We start from the raw sequence: 21,254 nt of genomic DNA on the forward strand, positions 1-21,254 counted from the left end.
GACTTGATGTAGTTTGGTGATGGTTTGAGAATAACAACTATGTCTTGTACAACCAGGGCTGCCTTATTGTGAAGAAACATCATTTTACTCAACACAACAACAATGAAAAAATATCAATTAAAACAATAATTGTATTTATGAAAACATCTCCTTAGTGATGTGTAACAGAACCCAGTCCACTTCAAGAACTGTACTGATGATCTGGGAGATCCCCTGTGCTTTTAGCTCAGTAGTCAGCAGGCATCTCACACCGGTGACATGGCTTTGTGCCCCGCCCACAGCAGTATGAAGAAAACAGAGGAGTTGACTATCGCTCTGTGATTGACAGCTATGAACACCAATCCTTGCATTCCCTCTGATGGGATGAGGGCCTCAAGGGCTTCAGCCCAGGTAAGTCTCTGCATTAAGGCAATGTAACGTGTCTTATATGTCTACTACAAACCTGTATGTATTCTGTCTTATATGTCTACTAGAACCCTGTATGTAACCTGTCTTATATGTCTACTACAACCCTGTATGTATCCTGTCTTATGTCTACTACAACCCTGTATGTAACCTGTTATATGTCTACTACAACCCTGTATGTAACCTGTCTTATGTCTACTACAACCCTGTATGTTACCTGTCTTATGTCTACTACAACCCTGTATGTTACCTGTCTTATATGTCTACTACAACCCTGTATGTAACCTGTCTTATATGTCTACTACAACCCTGTATGTAACCTGTCTTATATGTCTACTACAACCCTGTATGTAACCTGTCTTATATGTCTACTACAACCTTGTATGTAACCTGTCTTATGTCTACTACAACCCTGTATGTTACCTGTCTTATGTCTACTACAACCCTGTATGTTACCTGTCTTATATGTCTACTACAACCCTGTATGTAACCTGTCTTATATGTCTACTACAACCCTGTATGTAACCTGTCTTATGTCTACTACAACCCTGTATGTTACCTGTCTTATGTCTACTACAACCCTGTATGTAACCTGTCTTATATGTCTACTACAACCCTGTATGTAACCTGTCTTATGTCTACTACAACCCTGTATGTAACCTGTCTTATGTCTACTACAACCCTGTATGTTACCTGTCTTATGTCTACTACAACCCTGTATGTTACCTGTCTTATATGTCTACTACAACCCTGTATGTAACCTGTCTTATATGTCTACTACAACCCTGTATGTAACCTGTCTTATATGTCTACTACAACCCTGTATGTAACCTGTCTTATATGTCTACTACAACCCTGTATGTAACCTGTCTTATATGTCTACTACAACCTTGTATGTAACCTGTCTTATATGTCTACTACAACCTTGTATGTAACCTGTCTTATGTCTACTACAACCCTGTATGTTACCTGTCTTATGTCTACTACAACCCTGTATGTTACCTGTCTTATGTCTACTACAACTCTGTATGTTACCTGTCTTATATGTCTACTACAACCCTGTATGTAACCTGTCTTATATGTCTACTACAACCCTGTATGTAACCTGTCTTATATGTCTACTACAACCCTGTATGTAACCTGTCTTATGTCTACTACAACCCTGTATGTTACCTGTCTTATATGTCTACTACAACACACCCATGTTTTTTTTTTCAAAGATATATTTTGAAGCTAGGTGTACATTGGTTGCTGCACATAATGTAAATATTGATATTGTATGTTTCAATGTGCAGGGGGTATACCCACTGCTAAATGACTCTTTAAAAGGCCACTTTAAAACATGTTATTCATTGATTTATTTGCCTGCTTTTAAAGAATGCATGTTGACATGCTGAATTGTTTTGTTTTGAAAACATAATGTATGTGAATGTGAGAAAGACATTACAACTGTCCGCCAAACTATTCACTAGGTTTTAGTACATTTGATATAAATCCTGAAATTTCACCCGAAAGCTGAACATCCTGAACGTTTTGTGAGTTGTATTAATGAAAGAAACGTTGATAAAAGTTCTTCAAAACCATACTCCTCCAAGCAATGTGTGCATTGTTGGAGGTCATTGCTCCATGTGACCACTAGATGGCAGTATTGTGGGAGGTCATTGCTCCATGTGACCACTAGATGGCAGCATTGTTGCAGGTCATTGCTCCATGTGACCACTAGATGGCAGCATTTTGGGAGGTCATTGCTCCATGTGACCACTAGATGGCAGCATTGTTGCAGGTCATTGCTCCATGTGACCACTAGATGGCAGCATTGTGGGAGGTCATTAGATGGCAGCATTGTGGGAGGTCATTGCTCCATGTGACCACTAGATGGCAGCATTGTTGGGGGTCATTAGATGGCAGCATTGTTGGAGGTCATTGCTCCATGTGACCACTAGATGGCAGCATTGTTGGGGGTCATTAGATGGCAGCATTGTTGGAGGTCATTAGATGGCAGCATTGTGGGAGGTCATTGCTCCATGTGACCACTAGATGACAGCATTGTGGGAGGTCATTAGATGGCAGCATTGTGGGAGGTCATTGCTCCATGTGACCACTAGATGACAGCATTGTGGGAGGTCATTAAATGGCAGCATTGTGGGAGGTCATTGCTCCATGTGACCACTAGATGACAGCATTGTCGGAGGTCATTAGATGGCAGCATTGTTGGAGGTCATTGCTCCATGTGACCACTAGATGGCAGCATTGTGGGAGGTCATTAGATGGCAGCATTGTTGGAGGTCATTGCTCCATGTGACCACTAGATGGCACCATTGTGGGAGGTCATTAGATGGCAGCATTGTTGGAGGTCATTGCTCCATGTGACCACTAGATGACAGCATTGTCGGAGGTCATTAGATGGCAGCATTGTTGGAGGTCATTGCTCCATGTGACCACTAGATGGCAGCATTGTGGGAGGTCATTAGATGGCAGCATTGTTGGAGGTCATTGCTCCATGTGACCACTAGATGGCACCATTGTGGGAGGTCATTAGATGGCAGCATTGTTGGAGGTCATTGCTCCATGTGACCACTAGATGACAGCATTGTCGGAGGTCATTAGATGGCAGCATTGTTGGAGGTCATTGCTCCATGTGACCACTAGATGGCAGCATTGTGGGAGGTCATTAGATGGCAGCATTGTTGGAGGTCATTGCTCCATGTGACCACTAGATGGCACCATTGTGGGAGGTCATTAGATGGCAGCATTGTTGGAGGTCATTGCTCCATGTGACCACTAGATGACAGCATTGTCGGAGGTCATTAGATGGCAGCATTGTTGGAGGTCATTGCTCCATGTGACCACTAGATGGCAGCATTGTGGGAGGTCATTAGATGGCAGCATTGTTGGAGGTCATTGCTCCATGTGACCACCAGATGGCACCATTGTGGGAGGTCATTAGATGGCAGCATTGTTGGAGGTCATTGCTCCATGTGACCACTAGATGGCAGCATTGTGGGAGGTCATTAGATGGCAGCATTGTTGGAGGTCATTGCTCCATGTGACCACTAGATGGCAGCATTGTGGGAGGTCATTAGATGGCAGCATTGTGGGAGGTCATTAGATGGCAGCATTGTGGGAGGTCATTGCTCCATGTGACCACTAGATGGCAGCATTGGTCCCCACACTGCCTCTCGCTCTATTTTCACTCTCTCTCTCTCTCTGCTCTCTATTTCCCGGCAGGAAGCAGTCTTCTATTGGAGAGTCCTGCTGGAGTATGAGAGCATCTCAGCACACCTGAACAGGAGGAACGGAGGCGAGGAGCCGGTCGCAGGTGAGCAAACTCACGTGGGCTATTTGGAGAAGTTCCCCAGGTAAAATTGTGTTACAGTAGGAAGGAAGGAATTGGATGTTAATGTGACGTAGAATCCAACATATTGTTTAGGAGGACCTTCCTACAGGTGTGACATTGGCTCTACATGTTCAGCAATGCACACATTTGACAGTAAAAGTCACTATTTTCTCCACAATTTGAGTTCATTAAGGTATCATTTGCATCTCAATAAATTAGAATATGGTGCAAATGTTTTCTGATTTCAGTCATTTCTAAGCGAGTGATGAAAAATACATCTCCATTAGAGCTGTTGACAATATTTCTATTGTTATAAGATAGTGGATTTTGATTTGAATGATGCAGCATATTCATTACAATGATGAAGAAATACAGTCTTGAATATTTGACAGTGTGTGTAGTGATGAAAAAATACAGTCTTGTATATTTGACAGTGTGTGTAGTGATGAAAAAATACAGTCTTGTATATTTGACAGTGTGTGTAGTGATGAAGAAATACATTCTTGTATATTTGACAGTGTGTGTAGTGATGAAGAAAAGTCCCACTTTGAAATGAACTGTGGAAATAACGTATGTGGGCTCTGTACCGAGGATGTCGTTGTGGCTTGTACAGCCCTTTGAGACACTTGTGATTTAGGGCTATATAAATAAACATTGATTGATTGATTGAATGAGATAACTACAGCAGTTGTAATGTGTTTTGAATGACAGGAGGGTTCACTCTCTTTATTTCAAAAAACGTGCCCAGGTGCTGAGATCAATGCAAAGAGTGAACCCTCTTGCAGCCTGTTTGGAAGACGTACATTTCATTTGTCCTTGGATTTAGTACTCCTGCCATCCGGTTACGTAATGACTGCCATGTGTTTGTTTCTATCTTAGTTGGGAACAAAAGTTATGGCAGCATTTTGATTCAACTTGAAGGAAATGTCAGGGATAATTAAGGAGTAGATCTTGAAGATGATCCGGATCACCATTTGCATTCAGAATTAAAAAAACAGATTATTTACTATTGGTAGATAGAGCTTGGCTGAGGTCGGTGCGCTGTGTGAGGTCTTTGTTGTGATTAACTTAAACCTGAGCTCAACTTCTGTTGCTCTACTGCTGCCCTAACATTCTAGTAGCTTCTCTGGATAAGGACCAAGAGAACAGCTAATCATCAGGCCTAACATTCTAGCAGCTTCTCTGGATAAGGACCAAGAGAACAGCTAATCATCAGGCCTAACATTCTAGCAGCTTCTCTGGATAGGGACCAAGAGAACAGCTAATCATCAGGCCTAACATTCTAGTAGCTTCTCTGGATAGGGACCAAGAGAACAGCTAATCATCAGGCCTAACATTCTAGTAGCTTCTCTGGATAGGGACCAAGAGAACAGCTAATCATCAGGCCTAACATTCTAGTAGCTTCTCTGATAAGGACCAAGAGAACAGCTAATCATCAGGCCTAACATTCTAGTAGCTTCTCTGGATAGGGACCAAGAGAACAGCTAATCATCAGGCCTAACATTCTAGTAGCTTCTCTGGATAGGGACCAAGAGAACAGCTAATCATCAGGCCTAACATTCTAGCAGCTTCTCTGGATAGGGACCAAGAGAACAGCTAATCAAAAGGCCTAACATTCTAGTAGCTTCTCTGGATAGGGACCAAGAGAACAGCTAATCATCAGGCCTGACATTCTAGCAGCTTCTCTGGATAGGGACCAAGAGAACAGCTAATCATCAGGCCTAACATTCTAGTAGCTTCTCTGGATAGGGACCAAGAGAACAGCTAATCATCAGGCCTAACATTCTAGTAGCTTCTCTGGATAGGGACCAAGAGAACAGCTAATCATCAGGCCTAACATTCTAGCAGCTACTCTGGATAGGGACCAAGAGAACAGGACAATTTGACCCGTTTTGTGGTCCTTAACAATATTTTGCTTTTGCCCCAATTTAGTTTTTGTAATATTACTTTGGTTTGATTTGATAACTTGCAACATAAGTTTCTATGCCCTGTTCTGCACCAAGAGAGTCCCCAATGTGGTTCTTTCTCCTAATGGTTCTGTTTTTCTGACAAACCAACTTCATTATTCGACCGATTTTTTGTTCTTGTCTAATAAAAGTCATGAAGAGGAAGTCTTCTGTGCGTCTGATGGCTGACATGATGTCGTCAGCTCTGCAAACAACATTTACTGTAGGGCCACACCCGGCTGCAGGCTTCAAAAAAGCAACTGTGGTTGTAAAGATTTTTGAAGGCAGTAAAACGGCTGATCAAACAAAACAGGAAAGTCATTGATGTCTTTATTCATCCTTTATGAGATGAATGAGATTTTATTTTTGTTTTATTAAAGGAGTCATATGTAATAATGTGGCCATGCACGGTACTGCAATCACCGTCAAAATTATGTAATCTAGTGAAAATAAGTAGAGCATGTTTAGCAGACTAATGTACGCCCAACACTGAAGAGGAGACATTTGACCAAGGTATGCCTATAGGCTACTGTTTCAAACCTTTCACATTGCCATATAACTTGGTACATGTAGTCCACAATATGCAAACACCAATGAGGAATTTTTTGATCATGTGATTTGTCTCCATACCTTTCACATTGTCATGATGACTAATGTTGGAAGCATTTCCTCAGCGTATTGAGAAGCAAATAGGCACTGACACTACACATATCCACATAGCTTTTATTTGTACTAAATACATGTTGTCCTGTCAGTTGGATGACACATGGACATACATGCTAACTAGCATATGTTAGCATGTATGTCCATGTGTCATTGACCGGGCTAGCATGCTAACATTGGATGCAGGAACATACAAACCCTGTTTCCATATGAGTTGGGAAATTGTGTTATATGTAAATATAAACGGAATACAATGATTTGCAAATCATTTTCAAGCCATATTCAGTTGAATATGCTACAAAGACAACATATTTCATGTACGAACTGATAAACTTTTTTTTTTTTTGCAAATAATCATTAACTTTAGAATTTGATGGCAGCAACACGTGACAAAGAAGTTGGGAAAGGTGGCAATAAATACTGATAAAGTTGAGGAATGCTCATCAAACACTTATTTGGAACATCCCACAGGTGAACAGGCAAATTGGGAACAGGTGGGTGCCATGATTGGCTATAAAAGTAGATTCCATGAAATGCTCAGTCATTCACAAACAAGGATGGGGCGAGGGTCACCACTTTGTCAACAAATGCCTGAGCAAATTGTTGAACAGTTTAAGAAAAACCTTTCTCAAGCAGTTATTGCAAGGAATTTAGGGATTTCACCATCTACGCTCCGTAATATCATCAAAGGGTTCAGAGAATGTGGAGAAATCACTGCACGTAAGCAGCTAAGCCCGTGACCTTCCATCCCTCAGGCTGTACTGCATCAACAAGCCACATCAGTGTGTAAAGGATATCACCACAAGGAACACTTCAGAAACCCACTGTCAGTAACTACAGTTGGTCGCTACATCTGTAAGTGCAAGTTAAAACTCTCCTATGCAAGGCGAAAACCGTTTATCAACAACACCCAGAAACGCCGTGGGCTTCGCTGGGCCTGAGCTCATCTAAGATGGACTGATACAAAGTGGAAAAGTGTTCTGTGGTCTGACGAGTCCACATTTCAAATTGTTTTTGGAAACTGTGGACGTCGTGTCCTCCGGACCAAAGAGGAAAAGAACCATCCGGATTGTTCTAGGCGCAAAGTGTAAAAGGCAGCATGTGTGATGGTATGGGGGTGTATTAGTGGTCAAGACATGTTCTAGGGTGAAAGTGTAAAAGGCAGCATGTGTGATGGTATGGGGGTGTATTAGTGGTCAAGACATGTTCTAGGGTGAAAGTGTAAAAGGCAGCATGTGTGATGGTATGGGGGTGTATTAGTGGTCAAGACATGTTCTAGGGTGAAAGTGTAAAAGGCAGCATGTGTGATGGTATGGGGGTGTATTAGTGCCCAAGACATGGGTAACTTACACATCTGTGAAGGCACCATTAATGCTGAAAGGTACATACAGCTTTTGGACCAACATATGTTGCCATCCAAGCAACGTTACCATGGACGCCCCTGCTTATTTCAGCAAGACAATGCCAAGCCACGTGTTACATCAACGTGGCTTCATAGTAAAAGAGTGCGGGTACTAGACTGGCCTGCCTGTAGTGCAGACCTGTCTCCCATTGAAAATGTGTGGCACCTAAAATAGCAGAAGGGAGACCCCCGGACTGTTGAACAACTTAAGCTGTACATCAAGCAAGAATGGGAAAGAATTCCACTTCAAAAATGTGTCTCCTCACTTCCCAAACCTTTACTGAGTGTTGTTAAAAGGAAAGGCCATGTAACACAGTGGTGAACATGCCCTTTCCCAACTACTTTGTCACGTGTTGCAGCCATGAAATTCTAAGTTAATTATTATTTGCAAAAAAAAACCTAAAGTTTATGAGTTTGAACATCAAATATGTTGTCTTTGTAGCATATTCAACTGAATATGGCTTGAAAAGTATTTGCAAATTGTTGTATTCTGTTTATATTTACATCTAACACCATTTCCCAACTCATATGGAAACAGGGTTTGTACTTTAATGGCTAAGTTCAGGCCATTTAGATATTTGAAGGTCGACTAATTTCACTTCAGTACACGAGCAGTTGTACGCTCAAACTGCTTTGCCAAGTCAGCGCCACGCTCGGTCAGGTTTTTGATGATTTATTTCTTGAATTCAATAAATATCATCCACTCCTTCACTCACACTTTCTCCATCCCAATAGTTGGAAAAACAAAGTTGTAATCATTGCTAGCAAGAAAGACTGAATGTTTGGCTGGGATATTTCAGGTGTGACATTTGCTTTGCCAGCGAGCACAAATGTTTGCTGGCAGCAAAAACAACAAACAAGTAAAAGAGTAAACAAGTAAAATAATGTAAAACAAGTAAAAGAGTAAACAAGAAAGACTGAATGTTTGGCTTGGATATTTCAGGTGTGACATTTGCTTTGCCAGCGAGCAGAAATGTTTGCTGGCAGCCTCAATAAATGACAAATAAGGCCAGAGACAGAAAGACTAGAATTGTATTCCCATTCCCAGGCACAGCCACCGCTGCTGCTCACTGCTCCCCTCACCTCCCAGGGGGTGAACAAGGGGATGGGTCAAATGCAGAGGACACATTTCACCACACCTTGTGTGTGTGTGTGTGTGTGTGTGTGTGTGTGTGTGTGTGTGTGTGTGTGTGTGTGTGTGTGTGTGTGTGTGTGTGTGTGTGTGTGTGTGTGTGTGTGTGTGTGCGTGCGTACATCATTCATGCTATTAGTTGTCTTTACCAAGTACATCATTCATGTTATTAGTTGTCTTTACCAAGTACATCATTCATGTTATTAGTTGTCTTTACTAAGTACATCATTCATGCTATTAGTTGTCTTTACCAAGTACATCATTCATGCTATTAGTTGTCTTTACCAAGTACATCATTCATGCAATTAGTTGTCTTTACCAAGTACATCATTCATGCTATTAGTTGTCTTTACCAAGTACATCATTCATGTTATTAGTTGTCTTTACCAAGTACATCATGCTATTAGTTGTCTTTACCAAGTACATCATTCATGCTATTAGTTGTCTTTACTAAGTACATCATTCATGCTATTAGTTGTCTTTACCAAGTACATCATTCATGCTATTAGTTGTCTTTACCAAGTACATCATTCATGCTATTAGTTGTCTTTACCAAGTACATCATTCATGTTATTAGTTGTCTTTACCAAGTACATCATTCATGCTATTAGTTGTCTTTACCAAGTACATCATTCATGTTATTAGTTGTCTTTACCAAGTACATCATTCATGCTATTAGTTGTCTTTACCAAGTACATCATTCATGTTATTAGTTGTCTTTACCAAGTACATCATTCATGCTATTAGTTGTCTTTACCAAGTACATCATTCATGCTATTAGTTGTCTTTACCAAGTACATCATTCATGCTATTAGTTGTCTTTACCAAGTACATCATTCATGCTATTAGTATGGTCATCGATCATCAACATAGTAAACATAGAATAAATCATACATCACAAAGTCTGTAAGTTTATTCTAGATCATAAATCATACATCACAAAGTCTGTAAGTTTATTCTAGATCATAAATCATACATCACAAAGTCTGTAAGTTTATTCTAGATCATTAATCATACATCACAAAGTCTGTAAGTTTATTCTAGATCATACAAGATAGCTCCAAATCTATTTGTGGCTGTCCAAATGTATTAGTGGCGTACTTTGACTTTGAGCCCTCACTGCTTGCCTCACTATCTGACTATGGTCACACTCACTATATTCTACATTTAGACAAATATTTGTTTTTAATGTGTACATAAATGTGTGAGTGTACATTAAAGCACAGCTCCATTTTTAACTTACAGTATCACTTTTTAATTTGTTTTATCTGGGAGATTCAGCTTCCTCTTGTCCAAATATTACAGATTACAGAGTGATACCATGTTCAAATATTACAGAGTGATACCATGCTCAAATATTACAGAGTGATAACATGCTCAAATAAAACAGAGTGATACCATGCTCAAATATTACAGAGTGATACCATGTTCAAATATTACAGAGTGATACCATGCTCAAATATTACAGAGTGATACCATGCTCAAATATTACAGAGTGATAACATGCTCAAATAAAACAGAGTGATACCATGCTCAAATATTACAGAGTGATAACATGCTCAGCACAGTTTCCTTAGCAACTAGATCTGAATATCCTCCACATTGCAAAAGTGTTGGTGCGTGCACACGCACACACACACGCACACACACACACACACACACACACACACACACACGCACACACTCGGTTCACATCTCAAAGCTGTGAGAAGATGATGTGTCCAGTTCAGTCCTGTCAGGACTCAGGAGGCTTTTTGTTTACATGTTGTCATGTTTACATGTTGTCATGTTTACATGTTGTCATGTTTATAAGAATTAGATCTAATATTGACATTTATGCTACAACCTGAAAACATGCTAAATATTCTTCTAACTTCTTGAGACTTCATGATGCTGTCAGTGTACAGATGAGGGGTTTTTGGCTGAGAGAGCCATGAAAGCCAAATATTTTAAAAAGTATTTCCGTGAAAGCCGTATAATATTTTTTAACAATGAATACAACTAAGTGCGTGCATTTTTAAGTAAGACCAACATTTTTAGAGTATAATAAGTCTCTTATCTTACCATTAATGCGACTTCTGGTGCTGCATGGTTTTGCTGATGGCTTTGTAGTCTGGTTGATACGTGGTTGTTTTTAACACTGTGATTACCAGCGCAATTATTCATTACTTAAGTGTTAAGCAGTGTTAGCTAACATTTATCTGAGAGCCAGCTGCAGTCATCAAAAGAGCCACATCTGGCTCTAGAGCCATAGGTTCCCTACCCCTGGTATAGATGAAAGATATAGATGGAAGTATTTCACATATAGATGAAAGTTATAGATATATATGTAAGTATTTCTGATATAGATGAAAGAAAATGCTAACACTCAAATGTATTAGTTAGTCTGTTTATTGAGACACACAATCAGTTGCTAGCTTGACTCAGTGTCAGCCAATTAGTGATTGGCATTAAGAGACATTATTCTGCAATGGTGATCACAAATTTGTGAATGAAACTCATTCAATACTGATTGGTGGCACATCTACAGTTTGCACACACTATTTAGCACGCAGTACTTGGGATCTTATAGATAGTGTAGTAAAAAAATGTTTGTATAAAAACATCTAACACCTCAATCAATGTCAGACTTTCAATGCAGTTAAGATCTAATCTAAGAAATGTAGTGAGGAAGGACAAAGATGAAAAGTGGAAGCTCCGGTGTACGTCATCCAGTGGAGAGAAGGATTATATAACCATACCACTGATATAACCATACCAGTAATGTAACCATACCAGTAATATAACCATACCAGTAATATAACCATACCAGTAATGTAACCATACCAGTAATATAACCATACCAGTAATATAACTATACCAGTAATGTAACCATACCAGTAATATAACCATACCAGTAATATATGAGTAATATAACCATATGAGTAAGTATTGACAGTATCACTTTGAGAGTACTGTGTTGACGTTTGAGTGCGACAACACCTCCCAGTGGTCATACAAAGACAAGATATGAAGTCATGATAGGTGTTCAAAGATATGAAGTCGTGATAGGTGTTCAAAGATATGAAGTCATGATAGGTGTTCAAAGATATGAAGTCCTGATAGGTGTTCAAATATATGAAGTCGTGATAGGTGTTCAAAGATATGAAGTCGTGATAGGTGTTCAAAGATATGAAGTCATGATAGGTGTTCAAAGATATGAAGTCGTGATAGGTGTTTAAAGATATGAAGTCATGATAGGTGTTCAAAGATATGAAGTCATGATAGGTGTTCAAAGATATGAAGTCATGATAGGTGTTCAAAGATATGAAGTCATGATAGGTGTTCAAAGATATGAAGTCATGATAGGTGTTCAAAGATATGAAGTCATGATAGGTGTTCAAAGATATGAAGTCGTGATAGGTGTTCAAAGATATGAAGTCGTGATAGGTGTTCAAAGATATGAAGTCATGATAGGTGTTCAAAGATATGAAGTCGTGATAGGTGTTTAAAGATATGAAGTCATGATAGGTGTTCAAAGATATGAAGTCATGATAGGTGTTCAAAGATATGAAGTCATGATAGGTGTTCAAAGATATGAAGTCATGATAGGTGTTCAAAGATATGAAGTCATGATAGGTGTTCAAAGATATGAAGTCGTGATAGGTGTTCAAAGATATGAAGTCCTGATAGGTGTTCAAAGATATGAAGTCATGATAGGTGTTCAAAGATATGAAGTCATGATAGGTGTTCAAAGCCAATTAGACCCCCTGCTGATACAAAAGATTGTGTAAAGTGGCTTCAAATACAGTAAGGACATAAAAAGGTAGTTATTAACGTATACTCGTCTACCTTTCTGCTTACAAAGCACATTCGCATTATTTCCGTAATTTTAACATCTGTTTGTTCAAAGTGAATTGTTTAGAAGTTGTGGAATTGAAGCTCACACCTCCAAAGCATCCTGGTGTACTTTCTGCAAATGTTCCACCAGGGCAGGAACATGGGGTGACCTGGGCCGACCTCAAGGCAGATGACCAGTGATGGCCACAGCATCACCTGGACTGTAAGTGCTTCACTCATCACTGCGCTACACAATCAACCGTTTTGATTTCATTCTTTCTAGATTTCAGCATGACGTCATTAAGGCAGAACGGGAAGAAGAACTGCTGAAGTCACTGGAGAGCATCCTTCTCACCGCCGGGCTGTCCATCATCATCGTCATGACGGTGTTTGGAAACCTACTGGTCATGGTGGCGCTCTGCAAGGATCGAAATCTACGGTCGGTCTTTTGAAACTCTCTAAAATGCTTGTTGGACTCATTGTGTAAGTCACAACAATGTAGCATTAGCATCATAGTACTCAAATCACAACAATGTAGCATTAGCATCATATTACTCGAGTCACAACAATGTAGCATTAGCATCATAGTACTCAAGTCACAACAATGTAGCATTAGCATCATAGTACTCAAGTCACAACAATGTAGCATTAGCATCATAGTACTCAAGTCACAACAATGGAGCGTTAGCATCATAGTACTCAAGTCACAACAAGGCCAGCTGTTCCTTCCAATCATGCCTCTCCAGGTCTCACCGTTGTTGCCAACGTGAGCAATGAAGTCATCCAGTAGAACAACGGAATCCCCTGAGGGAGCACTCTCCAGTACTTCCTTTAGGGACTCAAAAAAAGTCGGGTACTCTGAACTACTGTCAGGACCTGTCCCCCCACCCAGAGGCGGAAGGAAGCTACCCTTTCATCCAGCGAGTTAAACTCCAATGTACAGGCTCTGAGCTGCGGGCCAACAAGTATTGCCACCCCTGTCTGTCGCCTCTCACTGCTTGGAACGCCAGAGTGGAAAAGAGTCCAGCCCCTCTCAAGAGAACTGTTTCCAGAGCCCTTGCTGTGCATCCAAGTGAGACCGACTATATCAAGCTGCAATTTCTTCACTTCGTGCACCAGATCAGGCTCCTTACCCCCCAGAGAAGTGACACTCCACGTCTCCAGAGCTATCTTCAGTAGCTGAGGATCAGACCGCCAAGGGCCCTTCCTTTGACTGCCGCCCAGCTCACAAAGCACCCAACCCTCTATGGCCCCTCAGATGGGTGGTGAGGCTTTTGGAGCCCCACCTCTAGGCCTGGCTCCAGAGGGGGGCCCCGGTGACCCGCAACCGGGTGAGGGCAAACTGAGTTCCCGTTCTTGTCTATTCATAGAAGTCTTTGAGATGCTCTTTGTCTGGTCCCTCACTGAGGACCCGTTTCTCCTGGGAGACCCTACCAGGGGCTTAGGAGCCCCAGACAACATAGGCCCTAGGATCTTGGGACATGTCCTGGGAGACCCTACTAGGGGCTTAGGAGCCCCAGACAACATAGGTCCTAGGATCTTGGGACATGTCCTGGGAGACCCTACCAGGGGCTTAGGAGCCCCAGACAACATAGGTCCTAGGATCTTGGGACATGTCCTGGGAGACCCTACTAGGGGCTTAGGAGCCCCAGACAACATAGGTCCTAGGATCTTGGGACATGTCCTGGGAGACCCTACTAGGGGCTTAGGAGCCCCAGACAACATAGGTCCTAAGATCTTGGGACATGTCCTGGGAGACCCTACCAGGGGCTTAGGAGCCCCAGACAACATAGGTCCTAGGATCTTGGGACATGTCCTGGGAGACCCTACCAGGGGCTTAGGAGCCCCAGACAACATAGGTCCTAGGATCATTGGGACATGTCCTGGGAGACCCTACCAGGGGCTTAGGAGCCCCAGACAACATAGGTCCTAGGATCATTGGAACATGTCCTGGGAGACCCTACCAGGGGCTTAGGAGCCCCAGACAACATAGGTCCTAGGATCTTGGGACATGTCCTGGGAGACCCTACCAGGGGCTTAGGAGCCCCATTGAGATTGATTGATTGAGACTTTTATTAGTAGGTTGCACAGTGAAGTACATATTCCGTACAATTGACCACTAAATGGTAACACCCGAATAAGTTTTTCAACTTGTTTAAGTCGGGGTCCACTTAAATTGATTCATGATACAGATATATACTATCATATATACTATCATCATAATACAGTCATCACACAAGATAATCACATTGAATTATTTACATTATTTACAATCAGGAGTGTGGAGGGGGGGTGGGGTGGGGGGGTGGGGATATGGACATCAAGTAGTGGACATAGAGAGAGAGAGAGAGAGAGATCAGAAGGCATAAGAAAAATAATCTGCATTTGATTGTTTACATTTGATTATTAGCAATCCGGGGAGGGTGTTAGTTTAGGGTTGTAGCTGCCTGGAGGTGAACTTTTATAGCGGTTTTGACAACATAGGTCCTAGGATCTTGGGACATGTCCTGGGAGACCCTACCAGGGGCTTAGGAGCCCCAGACAACATAGGTCCTAGGATCATTGGGACACGCAATCTGCGATAAGGTAGAAGCTCAGAGAGGAGTGAAATGATCATGAAACATAGCAATTGGTCATAGAATAAATACATTGGTCATGAATTATTTTTATTAGTTTGAAATACTGTAATATTATTTTGCAAATAAATGAATGTACTTTTCAATAAATTGTTTTAGTTGTGTTAGTTTCTTTAATTGTCTTTTTATAAAACACTATTCAACACTTGCTTATCTCAGGAAGAAAAAGACCAACTACTTCATCGTCTCGCTGGCCTTTGCCGACCTGCTGGTGGCGCTGGTGGTGATGCCCTTCGCCGCCATCGAGCTGACCACCGGCGTGTGGAAGTACGGCCAGCTCTTCTGTCTGGTGCGGACCTCGCTGGACGTCCTGTTGACCACCGCCTCCATTCTGCATCTCTGCTGCATTGCACTGGACAGGTGTGTGTGTGTGTGTGTGTGTGTGTGTGTGTGTGTGTGTGTGTGTGTGTGTGTGTGTGTGTGTGTGTGTGTGTGTGTGTGTGTGTGTGTGTGTGTGTGTGTGTGTGTGTGTGTGTGTGTGTGTGTGTGTGTGTGTGTGTGTGTGTGTGTGTGTGTGTGTGTGTGTGTGTGTGTGTGTGTGTGTGTGTGTGTGTGTGTGTGCAATGGGAGGCTAACATTGTAAGTGTGTTCCAGGTACTACGCCATCTGCTGCCAGCCTCTGGTGTACAGACACAAGATGACCCACCTCAGAGTGGCGGTGATGCTCGGTGGCTGCTGGCTCATCCCCACCTTCATTTCCTTCTTACCCATCATGCAAAGCTGGCACGCCATTGGCATCGAGGATATTGTAAGTCCTAGAACGCTGCACCCAGGACAAGAGAATCAAGTCTTACACACCAAGGTCAACCAACTGTCCTGAAGAGTTGGTATACCTCCTTAAAGAGGAAGAGGTTGTTTGGAGAAGGCCTCACATGGTGTCTTCCTAATAACATTCTAATAACATTCCCAATCCCTCCAACACACTAAACTCAACTATTTCATCCTCAGCGGAGGCTCAGTGGCTGCGAGCGACTTCAGCAGACATTTTCTGCTGCTTTGTGGCCAGGTTATTTTACAACTACCTCAACATGAGCTGCAGAAATCCCAGCCAGCAGGACAGAGCCTACTTTAATGAAATACACATCTGCCTCTAAGCCAGGCTGCTTGCAGACAACATGCTGGATGTGTCAGAGATGTTTACACACATCATGATATTATAGGAACATACTGGATGTGTCAGAGATGTAGTCCATGTTTACACACATCATGATATTATAGGAACATACTGGATGTGTCAGAGATGTAGTCCATGTTTACACACATCATGATATTATAGGAACATACTGGATGTGTCAGAGATGTAGTCCATGTTTACACACATCATGATATTATAGGAACATACTGGATGTGTCAGAGATGTTTACACACATCATGATATTATAGGAACATGCTGGATGTGTCAGAGATGTAGTCCATGTTTACACACATCATGATATTATAGGAACATACTGGATGTGTCAGAGATGTAGTCCATGTTTACACACATCATGATATTATGGGAAGAAGTCAATGGAGCTACTGATTCATGGTGACAACATATCACACCTCTGCATTGTTTTTAATGAATACTTAGGCCTACTACACTACTGTATTTAATCATGTCATTATGGTGGTACTTAATGAATACTTAGGTCTACTACATTACTGTATTTAATGTTGTCATTATGGTGGTACTTAATGAATACTTAAGTAAGTAAGGTATTTGAGAAAGACCTCCCTCTCGAGCGGAGTTATGAGTGACAATCAAGCCTGTTCTCCTATATATATATATATATATATATATATATATATATATATATATATATATATATATATATATATATATATATATATATATATATATATATATATATATATATGTATATATATATATGTATATATATGTATATATATATATATATATATATATATATATATATATATATATATATATATATATATATATATATATATATATATTGTTTAGGTTGTCTGTTGAAGACGATGGTCTGATGGCTAACATACTGTAGTTCCTGGTATGCTTGTTAGGTAGGTAGGTCTGATCACTAACATACTGCAGTTCCTGGTATGCTTGTTAAGTATGTAGGTAGGTAGGTAGGTAGGTAGGTAGGTAGGTAGGTCTGATCACTAACATACTGCAGTTCCTGGTTATTTTCACCTTTCTTGCAGATCGAGGAGAGGCGTTCCTCACCAGGAGGCTCCAACGACACAAGTTGCGTGTTTGTGGTCAACCGTCCATACGCTCTGATCTGCTCCACGGTGGCCTTCTACGTGCCGCTGGCCCTCATGGTCCTGGCCTACCAGCGCATCTACGTCACCGCCATGAGCCATGTGCGGCAGATTGAGACGCTACAACGCGCTGGCTCCGCCCCAGTTACCCCCGCCATCATCATGAGGTCATCGACCTGCTCGGACCACTACCACCTGAGGACGGAGCAGACTCCACTTGCCAACAGTCGCATGCACATTGAGACCAAAGCGGCAAAGACCCTGGCCATCATAATGGGCTGCTTCTGCCTGTGCTGGGCACCCTTCTTCATCACCAACGTGGTGGACCCCTTCATCCACTACTCCGTGCCCTGGCAGCTATGGACTACATGGCTTTGGCTCGGCTACATCAACTCGGGCCTGAACCCCTTCCTCTACGCCTTCCTCAACCGGGCTTTTCGAAGGGCCTTTCTGGTGATTCTTTGCTGTGGGGATGAGCGCTTCGTACGCCAGGCTAGCTCCTCCTATGGACCCGCCCACAGAGTGTGCTCGCCATCCGTCAACGGGACTTCCATGGCACTAAGGTAAAGATACCACTTTCTGTGTTCCCACTTTGGTATAGTGGCAAATAAGATATTCCTTCTGGGTGGTAATGGTAAACTTGCATTGTTCAACCAATAAAGACAAAGTCCAAAGCTAAAAACACCAAGCTAGTTATGTGCTAAAGAAAATGTCTTGTGTTTACAACATGATCCAGAACAGTAACACAAACTCTGCAGCTAACTCAACTTTATACGCCACTAAAGTCATCTGGGCCAATGTAATAACGTTCTTCTTGTAAGCAATGATTTCATCTACTTGTCCTCTCAACATTAAAAATAGCCTCACTTTTCATCACAATAATGACTCGTAACGCTGGATGTTAGCCACGGCTCAGTTGACAGCTGTGTTTGGGTTCAAGTGGAGAGGATGATGGAGGCGGCGACCCACTCGGGTCTGCTTTGTTTCCCTTGTCACACAACGTGCAGAGACTAAAGAAAAGGCATGAACATTCTTGAAAAATGGACACACACACACACACACACACACACACACACACACACACACACACACACACACACACACACACACACACACACACACACACAAAAGATGTATGAACTTAGGCAACATTAACAGAATAAAACAAATGTCTGCTAGAACAAACGACTACCAGGTCTTACTTAGTCCACAACATAACTAGCTTGGATTGGAACACTAGACTCCGTTTGGATTTTTTATTTGTCTTACTTTTCTTCCTTTTGCCGTGTGGAGGCAGACTCACTCTTATCACACATCTGACTGCAGATTGGTCAGCTGTTGCGTGCTGTCAATCATGGTCATACTGGCAAGAAGGCAGCCCCACAAAGCCAATCAATGCACTTTTGAACGGTGCAAAGGCGACAAGCTTCAGCCTGAACAACCGTTTTCCGCCTGGAGCTAGTGTTGGACTGGCCTCTGTTGAATAGCGCTACATTAGCTTCGGACCTTAAAAAGTGCACAGGACAAAACTGCTTGTTGAAAAAGTGCAAGGCACATGTCGTCCCCTCCCACCCCACAATTACGTCCATGGCTCAGTGCAGAGGAGGCTAGAGTTCCTGGTATGCTTGTTATTATTTATTGATGAGTTTCCACACCAGAGAGCTCTGTCTCTCAAGTTGTGGTATGAAAATGCACGGAACTTTTTCTCTGGTGTAGACACTTCAACGTTTTGTGTAATTCATGTCAAATTGTAAATATTTAGCTCTTTGGTGTTTGTCCTCTGGAGGTTACACGGAATCCTAAACAATTGGAGAATTTACAGTAGTGGTGTTTGTGGGATGCAACATTTTTTTCAGGGTTCAAGAAATCCCTTTTGTAAGGCGAATTAACTTTTGTAAAGTGAATTGTGTTTTCTGGTGTGCGCTCGCACGTGATTGTGTTCCGAGAACAGTCAGGCAGACACTCTTGCAGCAAATCTAAGAACTTCTCTCTTAAAATGAGACAATCCTAGAAAAGTCTATGCTGAAGTTATAGAGGAGTCTTAACTACAAACCCCAAAAGCAGTGAAGTTGTGTAAATGGTAAATAAAAAGAGAATACAACAAATCCTTTTCAACTTATATTCAATTGAATAGACTGCAAAAACAAGATATTTAACGTTCGAACTGGTAAACTTTGTTATTTTTTGCAAATATTAGCTCATTTGGAATTTGATGGCTGCAACATGTTTCAAAAAAGCTGGCACAAGTGGCAAAAAAGAGTGAGAAAGTTGAGGAATGCTCATCAAAGACTTATTTGGAACATCCCACAGGTGAACAGGCTAATTGGGAACAGGTGGGTGCCATGATTGGGTATAAAAGCAGCTTCCATGAAATGCTCAGTCATTCACAAACAAGGACGGGGCGAGGGTCACCACTTTGTCAACAAATTGTTTAAGAACAACATTTCTCAAGCAGCTATTGCAAGGAATTGAGGGATTTCACCATCTACGCTCCGTAATATCATCAAAAGGTTCAGACAATCTGGAGAAATCACTGCACGTAAGCAGCAAGGCTGAAAACCAGCATTGAATGTCCGTGACCTTCCATCCCTCAGGCTGTACTGCATCAACAAGCGGCATCAGTGTGTAAAGGATATCACCACATGGGCTCAGGAACACTTCAGAAAGCCACTGTCAGTAACTACAGTTGGTCGCTACATCTGTAAGTGCAAGTTAAAACTCTACTATGCAAAGCCAAAGCCATTTATCAACAACACCCAGAAACGTTTCACTGGGCCTGAGCTCATCTAAGATGGACTGATGTAAAGTGGAAAATTGTTTTGTGGTCTGATGAGTCCACATTTCAAATTGTTTTTAGAAACTGTGGACATTGTCACCAAAGAGGAAAAGAACCATCCGGATTTTGCTTGTTTTCTGTCTAATGATAAAAGTTGCTTCTTTTAAATGATATTCCTGTGACTGATTGATTGATTGATTGATTGAGACTTTTATTAGTAGGTTGCACAGTGAAGTACATATTCCGTACAATTGACCACTAAATGGTAACACCCGAATAAGTTTTTCAACTTGTTTAAGTCGGGGTCCACTTAAATTGATTCATGATACAGATATATACTATCAGATATACTATCATCATAATACAGTCATCACACAAGATAATCACATTGAATTATTTACATTATTTACAATCAGGAGTGTGGAGTGGGGGTGGGGTGGGGGGGTGGGGGGGTAGTGGACATAGAGAGAGAGAGAGAGAGAGAGAGAGAGAGATCAGAAGGCATAAGAAAAAGAATCTGCATTTGATTGTTTACATTTGATTATTAGCAATCCGGGCACAGAAATGGAATTGTGTAGAAAGAACTCCCGACGAGATATGATATCCTCGTGGCAACAATATCTGTCATCATTTAAATCCTCAGATCCCCGAATAACATTCAAATAATACAGTTAGACTAAATTAATGACATCATTGATCATCATTTGACATGAAGCATACTTATCTTGTTCAGTTGCTTCAATGTGGCGTTAAAGGTGAATAAACAAATAGTCATGGCTTTAGCTTGTTGACATGTAGCATGTTGCTAACCCACTTAAATCTATGATTATCTTTATCAGCTTCTTTCTGCCATGAGAACCTCAAAGAGGCTGAACTCCAGAATGAAAGTCAAGCAATAAAGTGGTATGA

At 41.5% G+C, this 21,254-nt stretch overlaps 1 protein-coding gene across 1 annotated transcript; it reads left to right on the plus strand.

The window, feature by feature from the left end:
* Positions 1-283: 283 nt before the first annotated feature.
* On the plus strand, positions 284-21,250 carry LOC133639106 (5-hydroxytryptamine receptor 4-like). The gene is made up of 8 exons (XM_062032250.1): positions 284-390; positions 3,634-3,724; positions 12,856-12,927; positions 12,988-13,143; positions 15,500-15,700; positions 15,935-16,088; positions 17,510-18,132; positions 21,185-21,250. The coding sequence occupies exons 3-8, from the start codon at positions 12,905-12,907 to the stop codon at positions 21,198-21,200; spliced, it is 1,173 nt and encodes a 390-aa protein (XP_061888234.1). The 5' UTR covers positions 284-390; positions 3,634-3,724; positions 12,856-12,904; the 3' UTR covers positions 21,201-21,250.
* Positions 21,251-21,254: the final 4 nt, after the last annotated feature.

The sequence above is a fragment of the Entelurus aequoreus genome, linkage group LG21 (assembly GCF_033978785.1).
Source record: "Entelurus aequoreus isolate RoL-2023_Sb linkage group LG21, RoL_Eaeq_v1.1, whole genome shotgun sequence".
Classification (NCBI taxonomy): domain Eukaryota; kingdom Metazoa; phylum Chordata; class Actinopteri; order Syngnathiformes; family Syngnathidae; genus Entelurus; species Entelurus aequoreus.